Source organism: Pseudochaenichthys georgianus, chromosome 14 (genome assembly GCF_902827115.2).
Source record: "Pseudochaenichthys georgianus chromosome 14, fPseGeo1.2, whole genome shotgun sequence".
Lineage (NCBI taxonomy): Eukaryota > Metazoa > Chordata > Actinopteri > Perciformes > Channichthyidae > Pseudochaenichthys > Pseudochaenichthys georgianus.
The window spans coordinates 29,714,289-29,737,692 of NC_047516.1; the positions used below are offsets into that span (position 1 = coordinate 29,714,289).

The following is a 23,404-nucleotide window of genomic DNA, read 5'->3' on the forward strand; positions in this document are numbered from 1 at the left end:
CCGATGTGTATCTGTTTGCATGCAGCTGCGCGAGTATGCAAACTGTGTCAGCTAAACTTAATCTCAGCCGGTGTTTCCCCCTGGAATCTACAATGGATCCGCCTCCTCCCGTGCGCGCGGAGCTGCTCTTCAGCGTCTCACTCACGGGTCTCTTCTACTTCTTTTGCGTGGGAAAAGCACCGCGTAAGCACTATATCAAAGTGTTTCAGCAAGCAAATCAATGCAACTTCTGCAAATCGCTTTGTGGCCCGTTGCCGTGCTGTTTAGCTCACTTGTTTGTTTACTTGTGTGATCATCACGCGATCTGACAGAGGTCTGGACCCCTGTGGGAGTGCAGAGGAATGTTTGTGTTTGTTTGTTCTGCATATATCAAAGTGCCTATTTGTGTCCTTGCTGGAGGCTCCATGGGGGAAAGGAAAGGTGATGGGTGGTGTGCACTTAAAGAACTGAAAAGGTGACTTTAATTATGTCAACAGACTTCACATAACTGTATAAGTGTAGTTGAAAGCAATAATATTACGTTTAAATAAAACAAAATCAGTCCATTTGTTTTCAGTGTGCAGCTGGTCTTCCTTTAAGAAAAAGGGTGATTTTAACCTGTAGAATTTGACTATAATGTAAAGAAGCTTTGAGGCTGCAACACATCGTAGTGACTCTCCCTGTGCTGCGCATGTTGTTAACTGTCACTGATATGCACCTGTCATAATGCTAATGAGGCACATTTGTGAATATTGAATGTGTGTCAGGGAAGCAGCGCGGGTCCTATTTGCCTCTGCTTGTGTTTGACAAGCTCTTGTCAGCGCCATTAATAAGCAGCAATAACTCTGTCTCACTTAGGTGAACTGCTGCCTTTGTCACATGGATGATTTATGGTGCCTTGGTTTTGAATCAAGAGGCCATTGTTGGAGCTGCAGGTGATGTGATACACCTCATTCATTCAGATTCCTTCTTTAAGCTCTCCCCCAAAGGGCTATCCCTCTTCACTCTCATCTACAACATCCATGTTCAGCCTGTCTCCCCCCATCTCCTCACCCTACGACTCACGCTTGTCACACGCTGTATCTTTGTTTCCGTCATCGCCCTTTTCCCTTAGTCTTGCTGGCCTTCCCTCTTTTATTTCTAGACCAGCAATCCCCTGTCTTGCCTCTCTGTTGTTAAAGAGAGAGACTCCAGGTGAATAGGGTAAGCAGATGTACTAACAGATATGATATTACTACTGTGGATTATTTGTCTTAAGACAATTATCTTTTGATTCACAAGTATTTAAAATGTTAAGTTTCAATATGCAAATAAGGCACAATTGCATACAGTCTGAGCATTGGATAAAGGTTCAACATTTTTGTTTTATTTAGCTGACATTTTAGACCGCCATTAAAAAAAATCTATTTTCTTAGGAATCAAATCATAACCAAATCTCGTTATACATGGTTTATGAACACATATATGAAGTACAACTGAAACGATGATTTCTGAGATGAGAAAAAAACTATTTTGAGAAAGATGTGTATTCCATTAGATATATAAACTACAGGCGAATAAGGTAAAAAAAAAAGAAGATATATATTATTAGATAATGTATCACTATTAAGCTTCTCTAGTTGAGTATTTACAGTAAATTATATATTTCTTCTGTAATACAAGTTCTCTTAAATGTTGTGTATAAATATGCAATGCTAACTTTTGGAGAACGTATGAGAAATCTACAGACACATATACACAGTGTAGTAAAAATAAACACTCAAATGTGTATTAATGATGTTTTCTTTACTCTGAGAAAGAAAACCAAATAGCCCAACATCCCCAAGTCGTGCAGTGCAAGAAACACAATGTTTCCGCTAGGGTCTCGCCTTAACCAGCTTCTACGACTTCATCCCTCCCTCGCTCCTCTCCCCCTCTATCTTCCCACAAGGTTGATAATTACAGTACTAGCAGCACTGTAGCTCATGGCCCAGTTTAGAAAAGGAAAAGGAAAAAAAGGAGGAACCATGTTCTCCTTTTATTAGCAGCGGATAACACTACACAAGAGACGCACTCCCTTTTCCCTGCATATATGTTCTTCCCAAGCACATGTATATATGCAGACACACGTGTACCGTATCCATGCATGCATACTCAAAGAGCGAAAGCAGCTCAAAGTGGAAGAATGATAAGGAGGGAAGAGGGGAAAGTCAGGGAGTCCTGGAAATACAAGTGGAGGAAAACCCCTGTTGTGTGGTGCGGTCAGAGCAGAAGAAGAAGAGATGCCCTTGGCTGCTCAGTCATGCAGGCCCTCAGTAATTACCTCCACCCCTTATCAGGAGCTCCACATACCGGGCTCACATCATACCAGATAAATACATTAGTGTAATGATAACCAACACCGAGCCATACACTAGGCCGATTGGCGATAAAGCTCCACCACTGCTTACTTCTCAGGGGAATGACATGGCGGCGAAAGGTTTTAAGTGTCCTTGATGGCAGCCGTGATGCATGCAGTGATTACCTTGGGTTCTTATGTGCATTGACCTCATTTATACAGACACACACATAATTGCAATGATTTCAATGTAACACCAGGCTCCGTTCTCCCCCAGGTGATTTTCAAAATGATTATCAGTGCTGGATGTAAATTGATGAGGGGCATCCCTGTGTAGCCCGGGAACTGCTGGGACTACAGGCAATGCAATTTAATAAACAAAATGCTTTATAGTCTCTCCCGCTTTTGCATAACTCGGACCACTTATTAAATAATCTGTTTACCTCTGTCTGAAAGTTGCAGATTACATTTTTCACCCAACATAACAAAACCAGAATCTAGTTCCTGGGTGGAACAAGTATGGAGGGTAAACAGGTACATTGAGAGGTGCCAGTACACCTCTTGGGCACTACTTACTGTAGGTACCCTTGAGCAAGGCATATGGCACTCACATTGCCAACTGCTCCTAATAATAGCATGGGTTAAATTCAGAGTCTACATTCACATTTACATCTGTGACGAAAATGGTCGACTCCATTCAAATCCTCCATTTATATTTCCATAAATCATTTAAAGATAAGGGGAGACAGCAGTGAATAGAGGAACATACTAAACCAATGGATATCACCATGGAACTTGCCCAGTTGATAGCTTACATTAAGACGGTCATTTTCTGTAAAACACGTTTTCTAAAATTGAACTGCTACATCCGCGACCCGACCACGGAGAAGCGGGAGAAGATGGATGGATGGTTTGCTAAAATATTCTAATGCGGCATTATACTCTTGAATTGTGCTAAGTTGCATGCATTTCTCGGAAAATATAAATGTAAACATTGGATAAAGCAAGGTTCATTTTATTAACATATAAGAGTCAAAGGTTTTTACAGAAGGGATTGTGTATGTCTCTTTGTCGGAACATAAACAGTTTCACCATTTTGTTACAAATAAAATGTGCAAATCAAGCCTCTAATGCTTTTTAAAACAAGTCACAAAAAAACCTAATGTCTGTTATGGATTTTCTCTTTCCATTAGTCTGAAAGAAGACATGACAACTCAGCAGGATCTCAGAATTGACCAATGTTTTAAAAACGGTGTCTTGGTGTACTTCTTGTAACCTAAACAGCAACTTCTAGCTATACTACCAGTTACACATACAGTGTCCGCGTTGTGCGGAGCGGCCACTTGGAAATGGGCCTGCTGATGAGTCAACATGCTGGGGGGTGCTCTGACAACACCTTTGTGCTGATGTACATACACAGACATTGAGCTCCCTCTGACCCACACTCCACTGACCTGGATCAGCCAATGTTTTCTGTCACTCAAGCCCACATGTGTCCCAGGAGTGATGAATGCCTCCTCTCCGCGGAAAATACCCAGGACAGTGGAGGCTGCAGGTTGTGCTTCTGGCATAGCAAGTGAAAGCTTTGCAAGGCAGATGTAGGTGTGCTCACCCTGAAAGAAGGAGCAGCCCCCTGCTGTTCTTTAACTACAGCACAGGGATGCACCTCACAGTATGACTGACACAGGATAGGATGCATATATGGTTAGATTAATTATGCTTATATGCAGTCTCAACGGGCTCAAGAGAGCAGTTATGTGTGTGTCCATTTATTGTATGGACACGATCAAAATGTAATGCTCACAGGAGAAAACTTCCCTGACTCCGTCCTGAAAACAACAACTTTAATTTCCCACCACACATCTAATGTCAGCATATTCGCTGTTTAGTCATAAGTCCTTTGAATCATCTTCTACTCTTTCATTTTCATGCAACAAAAGAAGCTTGTCTTGAACCATGGCTTCATGTTCAACTCCTTGAGGGACATCATTGCCATATTGTGGTACGATACGACCAGACATGATAATATACAATACGATACGATGACATTTTTAGTGCATCACAGCAGCTACATTTTCAACATGATCGAGGACAATTATCAAGATAGAATACAAGGAAACAAACATTTTACTTACTATTACAATCACTGAAGAATATGTTGAAGACATATTTGCAAGATTTGACCAGGGATTTAACTGTATTTAATGTGCGTCTGTTATGACCTGGCTCAAAAGGCCACAACAAAAAGGAGACACCATGTTGACGGTTAACAAAATATGTTTATTTAGGACAAACAAATCAAATCAAGTTAAAACCAGTAAAGTTTGAGGTGTGGATGTCAGTGGTATCAGTAATGTAAATGCAGGGTGAGGATTGTATGGACATGTATGTGTGTGAGAGTGTTGAAGTGCACAAAGTAAAGCAACTGAAGAACCTCATAGTATACTCAACAAAACCGGAGTGCCTGCAGGGAAAAGCAGAGAGCACAGACAGGAGCAGAGAGGCTTTACAATAGCTGCAGAGCACCAGACCCAGGTGCCCTGAGTCACCTGCAATCAGTGCAATCAATGCAGCCAATGCAGCACAGACAGAACAGCCACACCCTCTCTACTGATGGACCCACAGGGGCATCACAGCCCCCCCCCTTAAGACGGGGCCCCAAAGGGGTCCACGACAACCCAACATCCTTCTTCTTAACTCCAGCCTTGCGACTTCGTACTGCTTCTTCGCCTCCACTGCCTCCATGTCCCACTCCTCCTTGGGTTGGCTGGCGTTGAGCCACAGCATGTAGGCGCTCATCGGCCTCACCGACCTCCTTCGGCCTCCTCTCCTTCGCTTTGCGGGGTTTCCTCTCTTTCTTCTCCTTCACCACTTCGACTGTCTTCTCCTTCTTCTTTGTCTCGATCTCAAAGTCAAAGGACCTTGCTGGACCACTTTTTCCAGACTCCGAAACAGGTAGGTCAGTGGACATCCTACGGCTCTGCACACGTGCAATATTATAAACTGGAGACACACTTGGAAATTGCAAACCACTCTCATCTGGCTCCCCAGATGCCACCGGCCTGGAAACCACCACAGGCGGTGGCACACCAGCCCACACAGCACTACCAGCGAGATCGTTGCCCAAAATCATATGTATCCCATCAAGTGGCAACGCGGGACGCACGCCGATAGACACAACTCCCCGTACCAGCTGACAATCCAGCACTACTGTATGCCGTCGCACAGGAATCAAGCCCATCTCCATGCCCCTCATCAGCACAAAATCCCCCGTTTCTGTCTCTGACGAAAAAGGCAACACTGACTCAACAATGAATGAGTATCTAGCCGCTGTATCACGCAACACTTTAATCGGCACATATTTGTCACTACCGACTACTGATACAACCGCTTCAGTGATGAACGGCTCAAAACCAGAACCCGCATCCGGGTCAGCACAAATCGGCTTCCTATCAGGCACCATGCCCGAGCCTACACCCAACGGGTTTTTTTGCAACACGGCAGAACAACACATGGCTGGAGCATGTGGGGCCAAACGAGGCTTCCCCTTAGTTTCCAGCAACGGACACTGCTCCTTCCAATGACCCTCTCCTCTGCAATAATGACATAGGTCCACTTTGGCCCCCTCGGGTCGCCCTGTACCTACAAATCTACGGGAGGAGCCTGGTGAAAACTTTGCACCACCACGGGCATAGCCATCGTCTTCTCCACGTTTCCAATCACCCCTAGAATACTTCTCAGTAAAACTGCCCTTATGTGTCAACACAAAATCGTCTGCTAATTCAGCAGCTCTAAACGCGGTGGAAGGTTTCTGTTCATTCACATAAGTGGCAACACGCTGAGGGAGAATGTTTTTAAAGTGTTCCAAGACAATGAGTTCACAAAGACCGTCAAAACTTGCAACATTTGCTGCCGCGCACCAACACTGAAAATGAGAAGTTAACTCACGGATAAACTCCACATGTGTCTGCTTATCTCCCTTGACCCAACTTCTGAACCTTTGACGATACGCTTCAGGAACTAGTTCGTAAGCCTTCAACACCGCTGATTTTACTCCATCATAGTCCAAAGCCTTTTCGCCACAAACAGCTGAATAGGCTTCCTGTGCTCGCCCAGTGAGTACACACTGAAGTAACAGCACTCTGTCCGAATCTGACCAGTTTCTTTCCTCTGCTATGCGTTCAAATAGAGTGAAAAAAATGTCCGGGTCACGCTCATTGAACTTTGGCACTAGTCGCAAGTAAGAAATGATATCGCCACTGCCTGATGCCGACCTATCACTAGGGATGCCAGCGATTATTCGAATATTCGTTACAGTCTCCATAATCGAATATTATTTTTAAAAATCGATTTTATTTATATATTTTTTATTATTATTTATATTTTATTTTTTTTATTATTTATGTTTTTTTTCTTTTTTCTGGCTTAGTTTCAACCAAAATATATATATAAATATATATATATATGCTAATAATAGTAATAGTATTAATAATTGTAAATGGCCATTGGTCACACCACCAGTTTGTTTTACTGTAAACTTGGAGGAAGCCTGCATGCAGAGCAGACTGCTGCTGCAGCACGCTACACACCGAGGGGGGGTTGTCGGTCGAATAATCGATTATTATTCGCCAGGGCTGCCGAATAATCGATTTTGATCATGGTCAGTTTCTGGCAACCCTACCTATCACCACCATCCTCCCCTGGAGAAAACTTGCCCTCTCCCATCAGCCGTAATCTAGCATGTTCCACCTCACATTTCATCCTTTCCACCTCCAGCGTCTTTCCACCTCTAAACGCTTCTCTACCTCCTGCTGCTGACCCCTCATCTCCAACTGTAACTTCTCCTGCTCCAACCTCAACCTCTCCTGATCAAACTGCATGGCCAAAAGCTCCTTTTGCTGCTCGAACGTCAAACCAACTGTCTGAACCACTACCGGCACGAACCCTGCCGCACCAGACTTACTCTTCTGCAACACCCCCTGCTTAAACAAAGATGACACAATGACAGTTTTAATGTCATGTTTCCGCTTGCTCCCCACCACAGCAATGTCATAGTGCTCTGCTATTTCGATCAACTGCGCCTTCTGGCAATCTAAGAAAGACACTGAGGATGCATCCACAAACGCTGACAAAGAAGTCATAATAGCCAATCAGAAAGCAAAGTATTAAACTGCCAACACGCATGGGCATAAGATTAACCCAACAGAGAATTTCCCCCTAACTGCCTAAACAAAATCTTCCTAATCTCACCTAGTCTTCATGTGGCTTGCGGTGGGTAATTACGCACTGGAACCCGGCGGAGTTATGGAGCGACCTGCACGCAGGTAACACCAAGAACTCACGTGGACGTGCCACCGAGACAGCTGTCCGAAAACAGCTGACACTAACCACGTCGCCACAACACTATGAAAACAACAAACAGACGCAACCCAAGGGGAAACGCCACTTAAGCCTAGCGGGGAAAACTCTTTACAAAAGCGTAACAAGCAGCAACATCTTACCTTCTGATTGGCACACAAAACCTGACGACATGTCAAACACTAAAGCTTCCTGAAACCCAAAAAAACGATGTGTCCCCCAGATAGCAGCGCCGAGCCAGCACACAGCTGGACCACATCAACTAATTAGCTGCTCAAATGACGCCATGTGCTCTGAGCACTACACAAACTTTTAATCAAATAACCCGTAGGACGAGCCCCCATTTGTTATGACCTGGCTCAAAAGGCCACAACAAAAAGGAGACACCATGTTGACGGTTAACAAAATATGTTTATTTAGGACAAACAAATCAAATCAAGTCAAAACCAGTAAAGTATGAGGTGTGGATGTCAGTGGTATCAGTAATGTAAATGCAGGGTGAGGATTGTATGGACATGTATGTGTGTGAGAGTGTTGAAGTGCACAAAGTAAAGCAACTGAAGAAACTCATAGTATACTCAACAAAACCGGAGTGCCTGCAGGGAGAAGCCGAGAGCACAGACAGGAGCAGAGAGGCTTTAAAATAGCTGCAGAGCACCAGACCCAGGTGCCCGGAGTTACTGCAATCAGTGCAATCAATGCAGCCAATGCAGCACAGACAGAACAGCCACACCCTCTCTACTGATGGACCCACAGGGGCATCACAGTGTCACATGAATGTCAAATCACTAGCTCTTCTTAATTTGTTTAGCATTTGATAAACCAAGACAAACACTGTTTTACACTTGTGTTATAACATTCCAAATATGGAATGATTTTGATAATCAATAAGACTTTTCAGTCATTTTTCAAGCAAGAATTCCAATCGTTCAGTGTGATAGTACTTGATGGTTGTAGCATCTTGGGGGTGAGACTGTTAGTGGGATAAACAATTTCAATGAATGACATGTTGGAGTTTTATGAGGATCTTTCACTTTTGTTTGACTTTCAATAGAAAACGGAAACATTTTAGTCTACAATGAGAATAATCATTAGCTTCAGCCTTTTAACTGCACACTTGTCAATTATAACATTGGTGGAAGAAGTATTCAAATTCTAACCAATGCATCATCGAAAAATTGCTCTTACTCTTAGTGCTCTTAAGTTTCAACATTAAAAATACACCTATACAAATATTCACGAGGAATGGACACAGTGACAAATATATTGTCATGAGACATGGTCTGTTCTTCAGCACAATTACAGAACAAATCCTTGCTTGATTTTCCTGAAATAAAGTGTAAGGGTGAAAATATGAGTCAAGTATAAGAACCTATTAAATAAAAAGAAATGTGTGATCGGAATCAATGGACGGACACATGCATTATTTTTTTATAAAAAAAAAAGTCATTCTTTCTGAATGTTGTTCTGGTTATATGTGATATTATTAGATTGTACATACTTATTCAACAATGTGTAATTTATATTTTACAGTTTAAATCAGAATGCCTTTATTTAAAAGGTGAAGATAGAGACAAAAAATAAACTGGTGAGGTGGCGTTAGTTTTGACTAGTTTTTCTACTTTATCTAAAAAAACTAAAAACGTTTTTACTTTCAGACAGAAGTAACCTAGCCACAGTTTTTTAAGGGGTCACGCGCATTTACAACTCCACCAACTTTCCACCCCTGCCTTCAAAGATGCTCAAACCTTCCATTAGTTTGGTTTATTATGGTCTTATAAAACTGCATGCTCTTGGTCCCCTGCCATCTAAAATGTGCTTGTACTGTTTGAATAAAAGTATGCCCTAACATACCCAAGTCTCTAAACCTGACCTTTGAGTCAGTATCTTTCCAAATTATCATCTCCTCTGTTTACCCCTGTGGAGCACTAGAGACTGCATGTGCACGCTACGCATCCTCGTAAACAACTCTGTGTGCTTTGCTAATCCAACCAGAGGTAGACTTCTGTCACTGTCTGTCAGTTTCATTCTCCAAGGCTTATGAATGATGGAAAAAGCTATTTTTAATTCTGCACAAATGTATGTATTTTGGTCATCGACTGTTACTTTTAAAGGGCACTCCAGTGATTTACACATGCAGTTGAGTTGAGTTGTCAAGAGGAAGACTACTAAGGCTGTGAAAAAGACTCGTATAATCTCTTCTGTTGCTCTGGAGGGGGCTTTCTGTAGTTTGAGAAAAAGACCCAGCTCGGGCTTGATACTGCAAATTGAAGTGGTGGGGTTTGAAAGATTTATAGAAGGCAGGGTAGGTTTAATGATCTCCATTTGCATTGTTAACGTGAGGAAAAGTAGGACCCAGTGTTTTTGAAGTTTAAGCAAAACTATGGATTAAAAGTCAGGAATTTCTCGGTTTGTGCTGCTTCAAATTTGACCAGCCTTGGTTTTTTGTGGGTTCCAGAATAGGCATGAGATGATAAAAGAATCACGTGACAATTATCCTGGCCAAAACAGTGGTATCCTTCTGATAGACATCAACATATAAGTCACAAAAAGAGAGATATCCCACCAAAGATAATCACAATGAACAATTGTGAGTTTTTTTTAATCGGCTCTGAGATAAACTCCTATATCATTCTATCCCTATTCCCCAAATATCCTTTTGAGTGTCACGCTCAATCTCTCCACCCGTTTCATTTATTCCCTGCAGCAGATTGAAAGATAAAAAAAAACGTGATCCAGTTCATGAAGACATCATAAACCACATTCGAGTATACAAACAGAACACAGGCTTTCTATTCTGTCTTTTTGTTTAGAAACAACATGCCCCTGGACCCCCCTAGAGGATGTTAGGTCCACATATACAGTCTATGGGTCCACCCCCAAATAAAGCAGGTTAAAATAATTGCATACATTTTCTTTTAGTAAACACTGAAAACGGGTCCCACAGACCCAAACAGGTTAAAGGTTAAACAAGGGTTAAAGGTAAGCATATAATAATGTTAAAATGTGCTAATTATATACACTGCAAAAAAAAGAGGAGTAAGAGTAGCTCACGACTTGTTTTATTTTTTAAAGTAGCTCTCATCCTAAAAAAGGTTGGAGACCCCTGTTATAGAACGATACATTTGACCATTTTAAGCTTGGCCTACCATTTGATTGGAGCGATGAGGAACAGGTGGGGCTTGAAAAGGCCCACCTGTTCAAAGTGGGGAATGACAGAAAAAGTTTGAGAACCACTGCTCTAGACCCAGGAGACAAACCTGACCTTGGCATGGTGTTACATCTTGATAACAGGAGAGGGTTACTAAGACACTGTGACATGTTTGTTGAGGCCTTGATGTATTCCATCCTAATGCTAACCTACTGCAAAATTAACAAGAACGGCAGAACGGTGTGTGTGTGTGTGTGTGTGTGGTGTGTGTGTGTGTGTGTGTGTGTGTGTGTGGTGTGTGTGTGTGTGTGTGTGTGTGTGTGTGTGTGTGTGTGTGTGTGGTGTGTGTGTGTGTGTGTGTGTGTGTGTGTGTGTGTGTGTGTGTGTGTGTGTGTGTGTGTGTGTGTGTGTGTGTGTGTGCGCACATTATGCAGACAGATGCTGTCAGGAGAACAGTGAGAGGGGAGCAGTTGGCAGGATACACATGGGGATGTAGTGCATCTCTGCTACTTGATGACACTGAGTGGAGTCAGTGATGTGATTATGCACAGTTTTGTTCATTTGCATGTTGGTAAAAGCTGTGTTGCTGCACTCAACTATTAGAGCCAAAAAAGAGCTTTGGAATTTCACAGCTAATGCAAGAGACTGGGGGAAGAAAAGCCTAAATTATTTTTAAGGTAACTTGGTGTTGTATTCACTTTGTGAGGTTAATATATTACCTGTATCCACTATATACTGTAGTGTAGATCCTTGACCCATTATGTATTGTTCTCAACAACAAAAGGTTTTTTGACTTTTTCCTAGGAGAAGCAAATAATTCTGTCTTCTAGAAATATCAGTGTAACATTTGTGACATACACCGGGACTCTTTATCCCCCAAACTACGATGTTTCATCTCTTTCATCCCCCTACCCGCCTATCGGACGGTATTAACATCTATAACTGTAATGGTCTAGACTCTAGTGTATTACTCAGAAGACGAGTCTTTTGAAGTTAAGTTGACTTCCGGAGTTGTTGACTGCTAGCTTAACATTAGCTTGGAGAGTAATTTGCAATTGACATAAAAAAAGGGTAAGGCAGGCAAGACGCAACCTCTGTCTTAAAAGTGGTTGTTCCTAAGGCCTGCATTCTTTCTAACATCTGGTTGGCACTTCAGCTGATAACAAAATGTCCAACTGTATAGATGTCTATACAAAAATGACTGTACTTCTTGATGTATTATCTCAGTAAACATTTTCCTGAAGAGTTTATAGACTCAATTGTTAGTTTCAAGTCTGCCCCAATAAAGCATGGTGTTTATTTATTAAATGATGGTCACAGGAGAAAAACATTGAAATACAAAAAGGGTATGCTTTGGGGCGAGGCTTGCTTGTAAATAATGTAGATAGCACGGCTTTGACGGTTTTGGATTTTGTTTGTGTTTTTGTCTAAGAGCTTAAAAAGTGTATTTAGACCGGGTGACGACAATACCTATTGACGCAGCAACCACTGTAAGTTATATTCTTGTTTAATTAGACTTCTCTGTTTCATTTATTCTACTCTGTATAATTGTTCTGTAGTTATTGTAGCTAAAACGGCGCTTTTGAGAGATTTTGAACCTCAGTGGGCACTCAGCCCTGCATTACAATATAGGCAGGGCCACTCTGCTGTCGCCCATCAGCTGTAGAGAGTTAACTAATTAGAGGGGCGTGGCCCCACAGCTGTGAGAACTCAGCAATCAGGCGTCCATTTTAGGTAGCTCTTTCCTGGAGCGTCGGCTTCAGCGTCAGATAGCCGAAGACCGACAAAGACATTGGAGTCCTGCGGGAGTAAGACTGACAAAGACATTGGAGTCCTGCGGGAGTCACGAGGGTGGCAAAGAGGAGGCAAATCCTACTCTGATTGAGCTAATTACCGCTGGTGTCTTATTTTATTTTCTTTAGTTTTCTAGCCCCTCATGCTATAATCATGTGTATTTTCTCCATTCCTGTGTATGTGTCTTCTCGCAATTATCACTGGCCCCGTGTATCTCCTAATCGCTATAACCGGCCTGCTCTCGTCTATCCCACATGCTCCACTGAGATCCAACATCTAGTTTCAGGTGGCCTGTGGAACTGCCAGTCAGCTGTTCCTAAGGCTGACTTCATCTCTGGCTACGCTTCCCTGCAGTCTCTGGATGTCCTTGCTCTCACTGAGACCTGGATTACTCCATCCAACACATCCACCCCAGCAGCTCTCTCCACAGCATATTCCTTCTCCCATACACCCAGACCCACTGGCAGAGGAGGTGGCACTGGTCTCCTGCTCTCTCCCAAATGGAGCTTTTCCCTCTTCAAGCTACCTAACTTCACTCCTTCCACCTTTGAATTCCATGCCGTCACAGTAACCCATCCTATACAATTAACCATTGTTGTTCTCTACCGTCCACCAGGCGCCTTGGGGGACTTCTTGGAGGAATTAGATAATCTCCTCTCACACATCCCTGAAACTGGCCCTCCCACTGTACTTCTCGGAGACTTTAACCTCCAGACGGGGAAGATAGACCAACTAACATCTCTGTTAACCGCCTTTGCTTTCTCACTGTCTCCGTCCCCACCAACTCATAAAGCTGGCAATGTCCTTGATCTCATATTCTCAAGGAACTGCACTACTTCTAACCTCTCTGTAAACCCGCTCCACACATCCGATCATTTCTTCATTTCATTCTCTCTACCCCTTTCCGAACATAACAAACTAATCTCTACTCATCCTGCACCTGTCCGCCGTAACCTTCGTTCCCTCTCCCCCTCTACCTTTGCCTCATCTGTGCTCTCAGCCCTCCCTTCCTCTGACTCGTTCCAACTCCTGCCTCCAAACTCTGCTGCAGAAACTCTCCTCTCTCATCCTCTCTGGACTCTCTCTGTCCTCTCACATCTCGGCAGGCTCGTCAGTCCCCTCCTGCTCCCTGGCTAAATGACGCACTGCGTGCTAATGGAACCGTCCTTAGGGAAGCAGAGCGGAAACGGTGGAAATCCAAACACCGTGACGACCTCCTAACCTATCAGGCTCTCCTCTCCTCTTTCTCTGCTTCGATCTCTCAGGCAAAAAGCACTTTCTTTCAAGATAAGATCCAATCTTCCTATTCCAATCCCAAAAAACTATTTTCCATCTTTTCCACCCTCTTGGACCCCCCCAAAGCCCCTTCCCCCTCCTCCCTTCTGTCAAGCGACTTTGTTAACCACTTTGAAAAAAAGGTTGATGATATTCGCTCTTCTTTTTCTGACTCACCTTTACCCACTGCTGAGTTACCAGACCCTCCTTCCACCCGCACACTAACCTCCTTTTCCCCTCTCTCTCCAAGTGAGGTTCTTACCCTCATTACCTCTGCCGCCCTACCACCTGTCCTCTGGACCCTATCCCTTCAAACCTCCTTCAGACTATCGCTCCTGATATTCTACCATTTCTCTCCCATTTCATCAACACTTCTCTAACTTCTGGTCACTTTCCAAACAGTCTCAAGGAGGCAAGAGTAAACCTTTCCTAAAGAAACCCACTCTCAACCCGTCTGATGTTATAAACTACAGGCCTGTCTCTCTCCTCCCGTTCCTGTCTAAAACACTTGAATGCGCTGTCTTTAAACAACTCTCCTGTTATCTCCATCAGAACAACCTTCTGGATCCGCACCAGTCTGGTTTCAAGGCAGGTCACTCTACAGAAACTGCTCTCATTGCTGTCACTGAGGAACTGCACACTGCCAAAGCAGCCTCCCTCTCCTCTGTCATCATCCTGTTGGACCTGTCTGCTGCATTCGACACGGTGAACCATCAGATCCTCCTTCGCACTCTCCAAGAACTTGGAGTTTCAGGCTCTGCACTTTCCCTCATCACCTCATACCTCAAAGACCGCACCTACAGGGTTACTTGGAGAGGGTCAGAGTCCAACCCTTGTCAATTAACTACAGGGGTCCCTCAGGGCTCTGTTCTTGGTCCCCTCCTCTTCTCCCTGTACACAAACTCGCTCGGATCAGTCATTAGCCCGCATGGTTTTTCATACCACTGCTACGCTGACGACACCCAATTAATTCTGTCCTTTCCCCGCTCAGAGACCCAGGTCGTCGCACGCATCTCTGCTTGTCTAGCTGACATCTCTCAGTGGATGTCTGCTCATCACCTCAAGCTCAACCTTGACAAGACTGAACTGCTTTTCCTTCCGGGAAAAGATTGTCCCACTCTTGACCTGACAATCAACATCGGCACCTCTGTTGTTTCCCCGACTCAGACTGCAAGGAATCTGGGTGTGACCCTAGATAACAACCTGTCCTTCACTGCAAACATCGCTGCAACAACCCGTTGCTGCAGATACACGCTTTACAACATCAGGAAGATACGTCCCCAGCTGACACAGAAAGCGACGCAGGTTCTGGTCCAGGCTCTCGTCATTTCACGCCGAGACTACTGCAACTCCCTCCTGGCTGGTCTACCTGCATGTGCCATCCGACCTCTGCAGCTCATCCAGAATGCAGCGGCTCGTCTGGTCTTCAACCTTCCTAAATTCTCCCACACCACACTGCTCCTCCGCTCCCTTCACTGGCTTCCGGTAACTGCTAGAATCCACTTCAAGACACTGGTACTTGCTTACCATGCAGCGAATGGATCTGGCCCTTCCTACATCCAGGACATGGTTAAACTGTACACCCCAGCGCGTGCACTACGCTCTGCATTAGCCAAACGACTCGCTGCACCCTCGCTGCGAGGGGGACTCAAGTTCCCATCAGAAAAAACACGTGGGTTTGCTATCCTGGCTCCAAAATGGTGGAATGAGCTCCCCATTGACATCAGGACAGCAGAAAGCCTGCACATCTTCCGGCGCAGACTGAAAACTCATCTCTTTCGACTCCACCTCGAGCGATAGAATTACGAACAAAGAACTGCTAACAGAGCACTTATATACTAATAAAGGACTGGCTTATCTATAGCCAGTTGAGTAGCACTTGAAATGTTTGGCTCTATGAAACCTGATGTTCTTATATGATTCTGTTTTCTTCAAGGTTGTGTCTTCCTGGTCGAATGTACTTATTGTAAGTCGCTTTGGATAAAAGCGTCAGCTAAATGCAATGTAATGTAATGTATTTCAAGTTCAATACGACTTAATTGTAACAAGTTGGTTGGCTTAAGATGTCATCGGTTTGGTTGTACTTGGCTCCAGCCTCTCGTGTCACGACAAAATCAAATTGATGGTGGCAGGGCAGTTGAACATAAACTGTTCTATACTCCACTATACAAATATTTCTTTGCTAGAAGTAGTGCTTGTATTATTTAATTTTAGTACTACTCTCGGTCTTACCTGCTATCAATGGTGCTGACAATTGTTTGCTTTATATTGTTACAGGTCGTTCAGTAAACCACATTTAGATAGTTAATATCACGCATTTTACTGGTTGTTCAGGTAAATACAGATTTGTTTATTGTGCTTCGATGAAAAAAGGTTATAAAACCTTAATATACCCCCATATTGAACCCTGGAGTTATAAATGTCCACAACATCTTCATAATTATGTCTCAGTAGCTAAACATAAGTGCACTTCCTTTTATGTCAATAACACCACAATAAAAAGATGCTTCTAGACCACGACAGTATACAATCATGACTTTGGGCCTCAATAAACCAAAGTTGCAATATTTGTATGGTAATAAGATAGCACGAGCCCACAGGGGTTGTTTTCTTCCATTTTATCATCTATGAATCTCTAATGCAGCTGCAGTAAAACACAACCGTTAAAGTTTTTGCTGGGAGCTTTCATTACACTGTATGAGAATTTATTGTGCATTGGGACGAAGATTCTGAAGTAGGAGCCAGCTCTGCTAAGTGAAACATTGGTTTACGGCCCCTGACACTAAGCATGGGAGTTTTGATTGCACCATTATTGCACAAGCTGTCAATTGAAGTTTCGTCCAAATGTTCTTTTTTCCCCCTCTCGTGCGCATACAGCCGTCGCTCCTAATGAAATGACAGTGTCATCTCTTTCACTGTGTTGCCTATGCTCACTTCTCTCCTCCCTGATCCTCCCATCTCCCTTTCTTTCTGTCTCACTCTCTCATCTCTCTGTTTTGCATCTGTGGGTGCAAAGTAATGAGCGGCGTCCATGCTCTCATTGGATGATGTATAATGTTATTAGGTGGGATGAAAGCATGTGCAGCTCAAAGGACAATGAAAAGGGAAAGGGGAGAGAGACAGAAGAAAAGTGCAGGACTAGAGACACTGAAATGCTTTTGACAAGCAGCTTTGAAAGAGAGAGGATGGAGGGGGAGTGCTGCAGATGCTTGCATGTAACAATGGGAGTAGGTCACAGTTTCACTGATGCCTCAACTCTGGCACATTTCCTGCGGGAAATAGTCCTACAGATCTCCTCCCTGCATCCTCTGTCACTCTCTCGCTTCCTGTGCCACACTGAGGAAAACAGGCGGATTGCGCAGTGCCCTGGGTCCCTCCCCGGGGGATGAGCGTGAGGACATGGATGACGTTTAGCAGAGGGGGGACTCCCTTGATTGCCCCTTAGTCCTCCAGAGACTGTCATGAACTGCACCTTCATCCATGGTTCATATCCCTTATTAAAGCTGCATGGAAGGAGACCATCAGTTCACTGCGCAGACTAAAAGACTGAGCTCTAAGTGTACAATATGTCGTTTTCCACCAATAGAGGTCTCTTAATCAGAACAATAACAAAATACAGAGCATGGTGGTGTTGTTTATAACAACGGGATCATGAGTGTTATCGTCTCAAAACTTCATTTTCCATCGTTTAGGACGTTTTTACCAGGAGCCGAATTACCTGCAGAGGTCTTCTCAAAACACCTGGACCAGCTGATTTAAACTGGTAGAAACACAAAATAAGCAATTTAACTGTAAAGATCAGTAATTCCCTAATACTGTTCTGCAAGAAAAAGACGGAGGGGCAGCAAACTAACCGCTAACGTTTGCTCAGCTTTTTTCACTGATTACTTAAGATGCATTTACCTAAGAAATCCTCACTGGGTCTAAACAAATGAACCAGGTGATTCCAATCATCTTACAACATCAAGTGTGTCTTCCGCCTACGTATGCTCAGCTTGTTTCTCTGATAACTTACGATCATACGTCCGTTGACCAAAATGAGTATCCAGTTAAACTATACAGTTAAAGCAACCAAGGTCTAAGAAGTGTGGCAAAAACTCTGACGCATGTGCAAGAGGATGCCTTGCCATTACCAGGCGACCAACTTAAACAAGCCTTGATTAAAGTGGTGGTTATCTCAGGTTGGAAAATTGCTGGATTTGGGATAGTGTAAGTACACAACTTGACAGAGAATATACAAAATAAGTTTGGTAGTTGTTAGACATTTTATTACGGAAATGTTACGTTATTAGACTTCGAAGCTCTGTCACAGGACCTACAGGGTTCTCCTTGCTGTTGGAGTAGCCACTCGGGAGAACTTAATTTCCTCGACACAGTGCGAGTGCTTCGTGTAATTGAGGAGCGCGCTAGTGATGTCTGAGAGCGGCTGCAAAGACTCAGTCTGTTTCTTAAATGAACGTAAAGTAGGCTGCAGGGACTCCGCTCATAAAACTTTCAAGCTCTCTGTTCACACGCCACCCTTCCCTCCACCACCCAGCGCCCTTGATTATATATATTTTATTTATTTAGCAGGAGACAGACGAACTCTCTCACTTGACTTCATCCCTTTGATGGCCAGAGCTCTGGCTACAAATAACACATGTAGCAGGCCAGTGTACTGATGCCTTCGCTTAAGTTATACATGCATTCTATTCATCAGTTGAATTACTACAGAATTATTGTGAGATGGAGTGTTTGGTGAATTAGTCTAACAGTGTAGCTTGGGCAATTCACTTATTATCTAAGAACTTGTTATAGGATACTCAAAGCCTAAACTCTTTCTCTAGAGAAATATCTCTAACCTACTGTATAATATCATATACTGTACACAGCCAACATAGCTGTATTCTTTTCTTTTGTAGTACTTCAAAGTGTTTAGAGGTTGGATAAGTCTTCCTTTATTATGGTAATGATGTAAGAGATCAATCATCTGTTCTTCCAGGTGTCTCATCTCCTGGCAAGACTTCCTAAAGACGTTATATTGATGCCCAATGAGGCTTTCATGCGTCTTTGATATTTAAAATGCTTTGGTTAATGATATAGGGAAAGTTAGGAGGCACAATGTTACCTTTGGCACCAATATTTCTTTGTTATTAAGACTCAACATAATTTGCGAATTTTAAATAAAAGTTTTGATATTTTGCAAAAATTGGGTCTTTGTGGATTGAATAGCAAACCTTAGTACTACATGAGTAAAAACAAGAAATACAATATACACTGTTTATAAAACATGACAATACACGGTGTGGTTGGAAATGACTAACAGTACATCATTTTCCTAATAGTACAAACCTAATGCAAATCCAATAAAATAAAAGGTATTAAACCATGTTTGAATTTCAGATATAGCAGAAATATAGTGTATAGTAAAACTCCTTTCTCTGTAGTTGGTGTCTTTAAACTCTGACATGTTTGACTTAACCTTTCTTTTTTCAGGTTCTGTTAATGACTGACATTTCTGCTTTCGACTGTTGTGTTGGCACCGCCCTAATGCCATGTTGTTCTCCTGTGCTTCCCTTGCAGAGCCAAAGCTGAAAGGCATTGTTACTCGGCTATACAGCCAACATGGATACTACCTGCAGATGCAACCTGACGGGACGATGGACAGCACGAGGGATGAAAGCAGCGTGTTTTGTGAGTGTGTGTCCCCGTGTGTGTCCCCGTGTGTGTCCGTGTGTGTCCGTCCCCGTGTGTGTGTGTGTGTGTGTGTGTGTGTGTGTGTGTGTGTGTGTGTGTGTGTGTGTGTGTGTGTGTGTGTGTGTGTGTGTGTGTGTGTGTGTGTGTGTGTGTGTGTGTGTGTGTGTGTGTGTGTGTGTGTGTGTGTGTGTGTGTGTGTGTGTGTGTGTGTGTGTGTGTGTGTGTGTGTGTGTGTGTCTATAGTCTTCATGTCTTTGCTCGTGGTCGTGTTTTGAAGGTTAAAACGAGATTGTATTGATGCATGTATTACGTGCAGGTGTATTTATTATCTTCTATGTTCTATGGAACAGCTCATATTGGGAGAACAATCCCAAAAATGGCTGCTGTGCTAAAAGCCTCTGTGGCAGAGGAGTCATGGCACAAGTTTGGATTTTGTGAGCTCATGTCAAAATGATCTCAATTTGTATTGTTATTGTTGTCTTATGATAGGAAGGAACATCTTGTCAAACTGCAAAACGTTGGTAATTGAATGCGTCCTTGCGCATATATGTGCTTTTAAGGATAAAAGCCATTCATGCTCCTTTTGAAATCCCATATACTGAGTGGATCAGCTACTGTATTTGAAGTCCATAAACCACAAAAATCCGCTGTCTGACTTTAAAGTGCTACTAAGTGACATACTGCCACCGTTGAGATGATGTGAATGTTCTCCCTGACCTTTAGCAATCTAATTGTGGGCTTCAGACCACAAACTGTGCAGTGTTCCTTCCATAGTATCATTTATTTGGGTTTTTTAAGCTGTTTGACCTTCCAGACTCAGACACAGGCCCCTTTTCACATTGTAGTTGGAATAAGACACTTTTTTTAAAATGTAAAATGTATTCTACAACGTTATTTCTTGATGGATTCACTATTTTATTGGTAATATGTTCACAATAAAGATACTGTATCTAAATATCCCATTGTCACTATAATAAAAGGTTTAAACAGTGTAAAGCATAGTGAAGGTGATATATTGTTGTTTGAATAAACATACATTCTGAGCAGTCACAGCATTTAAGCTTAAGAGAGATATAGCATGCAGCAGTGACGGTGCGGCCATTCAGCCTAATACAATAAAGACAAAAAAGCAGACTTTGATATCACAATCTTCTCTGACTTTCTCATTTTTTCCCTCTCCCTCTTTGTCGTGCCCTATCTCTCTCCTATTTTATTCCCCGATTCAGCACAGTTCAACTTAATTCCGGTGGGACTGCGGATTGTGGCAATCCAGGGGGCAAAAACGGGATTATACCTGGCCATGAATAGTGAAGGATACGTCTATACCTCGGTAAGTATGCCCTAGAGATCTGTCACAGGTACACAGAAGAAACTATTTCTATTTGATCGCAAGCCCTGTAATATAAAAATGTTTTGTTGTGACACTAAATCCCAGGGAAAACCCAATTATAAGCGGTCTGCGTTCGGCTTGTAATGTCAGGTTGGGATATATGTGTCATGTCTTACTGAGAATAGGCCGGATATCTTCACAACGAAAAAGCTATAACCTGTACACTGACATGGAATTCTCAAGGGGACATACCAATTACTGCTTTATCATCTCCTGTCATTTTGGATGTCAGGGTTTAGCTGTCTGTCAGGTGGACTTCACTAGTGGCTTTCCTATTTCAGGATAATATGGATGATGAGGATTGCTTATAGGACAGTGTTGGGTGACCCCCAATTGCCAGCTATTGGGTGATATACCCTTGTGCAATTCACCCTTTATTTTTTCTTTCAATTTATTTTTCAATCTGTAAACAGCGCTGCTACTTCTATATTATTTTATGCTAATTTATTTTAAATATACTGCTTCTTAGTTTTTTTTACCATTGTGTTCTTATCTGTTTTTCTTTTGTTGTTTTCACTTTTTTTATTATTAATAATAACCTGTACCAAGTCTACTCTTTTTAATGTATCTGCACTATACTCTTGCTGTCCCAGTTGCGGGACACATTAAGGAATTCAGATTCTTAGAAATTCTGATTCGATCAAAGGGTGATTCTAATGCCAATCTCTTAATAAAATCATCAGTGACGTAACTTAGTTTTGAAACAAAGGATCATTCCATTCCCAATTAATCATGACAAACATAGAATTGTTGCTGAATCTCCCATCCCTAACAAGTAATGCATGTATGTGCTGTACATGTCTCTGAGGCAGGCGAGACATAGGAGGGAACAAGGCTGACAACCTGAACGACTATTCCAATTCGTTTTGGAAAGACATGGAGGGAGGATTGGAGAGTGGGTGTACAAATGGGGAATCAGGTGTATGTTGAGTGGAGGAACTGTTGGCAGGTATCCGGTTCAGGGCAGGTGGGGACGTAGCAAGTATGCATCTCATGCTGTTGTCAGTTCATTTGAATACCCAAACATGTAAACATTCACAGCTTTTTCAACATCTCGCTCACTTTTAAATAGGGATGTCACAAGAACTAATACTTTGGTACAAGTCAAAGCCGAGATGCTGAAAATGTGACAGTGCCTGTTTGGTACCATAAGTACTGTGGGGGGTTCAGGACTAACGGAGCCTTGTTTACGTGTTGAAAATATACAATAAATTGTAATTCTGCTTATCGGTTCATAAAGCACACACGCTCCTCCTTAGCTTCCTCTATTGCTAACAGCTGTCTGCTGGTGCCCCTTCCTCTTTAATTCAACAAATCACCCCTCCTCACTCACATTACAAACTGTATTAAGCTCACTATCACATGTCCAGGATATGCAGCCCTTCTGCCCATGCTAATGTTACAGTGTAAACAACAAATCCATGTTGAAATCAGCAGGAGAGCTAGTTAAAGTTAGCTATTAGCTCAATATCAAAGCTGCTATTGAATTGTATTAAGGCGTATTTAGGCTTTACTCAATAAAAATGTGTACTGGGCAAGGGTAAAGTATAACGATGTTACCATAATGTTTTCATATTTAATCTAAGTTAAAGGTAGGGTAGGTAATTTACTTCAGAAACGTTTTGTTATATTCTATGGAATGCTCTTAACATCCCGATAGCAATGAATACATTAAATGCTTTGACAATAAATATATACAAATATTTCATCTGTGGAAGCCGTGGCGCTGTAAATCTCGTGCACAAACTTATCTCGTGCCCTCATTGGTCATGTGCGTGTTCGTGTGTGTTGGAGGAGGGGCTCTGTAAGGAAGTCTGAAGGAAGGGGCGGATTTTTTTCGGTTGTGTACTTTCAAATTCTAGCGCCCTCAAGCTGGTTTCTCCATTCTTACCTACCCTACCTTTAACAGTTTGAAAACAAATTCATCACAGCAAAAAACAATAGATACTGGAGGAGGAATTATGCCTTTTAAACCCCCTAAAAAAACCAGTATCCAAACATAACATAGGTTCTCATTCATAACACTCCGTTCGATGTCTCACTATGGGATGCGCCTCATCGCGGAGCAAACAGAAGCATTAATCTCATTACGCCAATCCTGATTGGCTGGTGATCTTGACGTCAGCGTCAGGGAATCCACCCCCTATAAGTAGCTTGCGCTACGTCGCATGCGTCATTCAAACACCTCTTCTCGCTTCAGAGCACATCTCTATGGTAGCCGGGCTAGTTTAACAGTCCACAGACTGAACCCAAATCTAAAATTTCGGTCGACGGGCGCTCGCCGGCTACTCTTCTGCTTCGCAAGAAGACTGTTAATTCTAACACACCAGTTAGTATTATAATCGACCTCGCCGTTTCTTCCTCTGGAATTAAGGTAAGGTTTTGATTTTTTCAAGCTAGTAACACACCTGTCGCTAGCTTGTTTTTTCTTTTCTCTTTCTCACGGAGGAGGAAAGGATTCAAA

The 23,404-nt window shown here is 42.7% G+C and overlaps 1 protein-coding gene across 1 annotated transcript in view; it reads left to right on the forward strand.

The window, feature by feature from the left end:
• Positions 1-23,404, forward strand: part of fgf11b (fibroblast growth factor 11b) — a 57,525-nt gene that overhangs the window by 13,684 nt on the left and 20,437 nt on the right. The window contains 2 exon segments of the mRNA XM_034099967.2: positions 19,437-19,547; positions 20,777-20,880. Coding sequence (XP_033955858.1) covers positions 19,437-19,547; positions 20,777-20,880 — 215 coding nt within the window.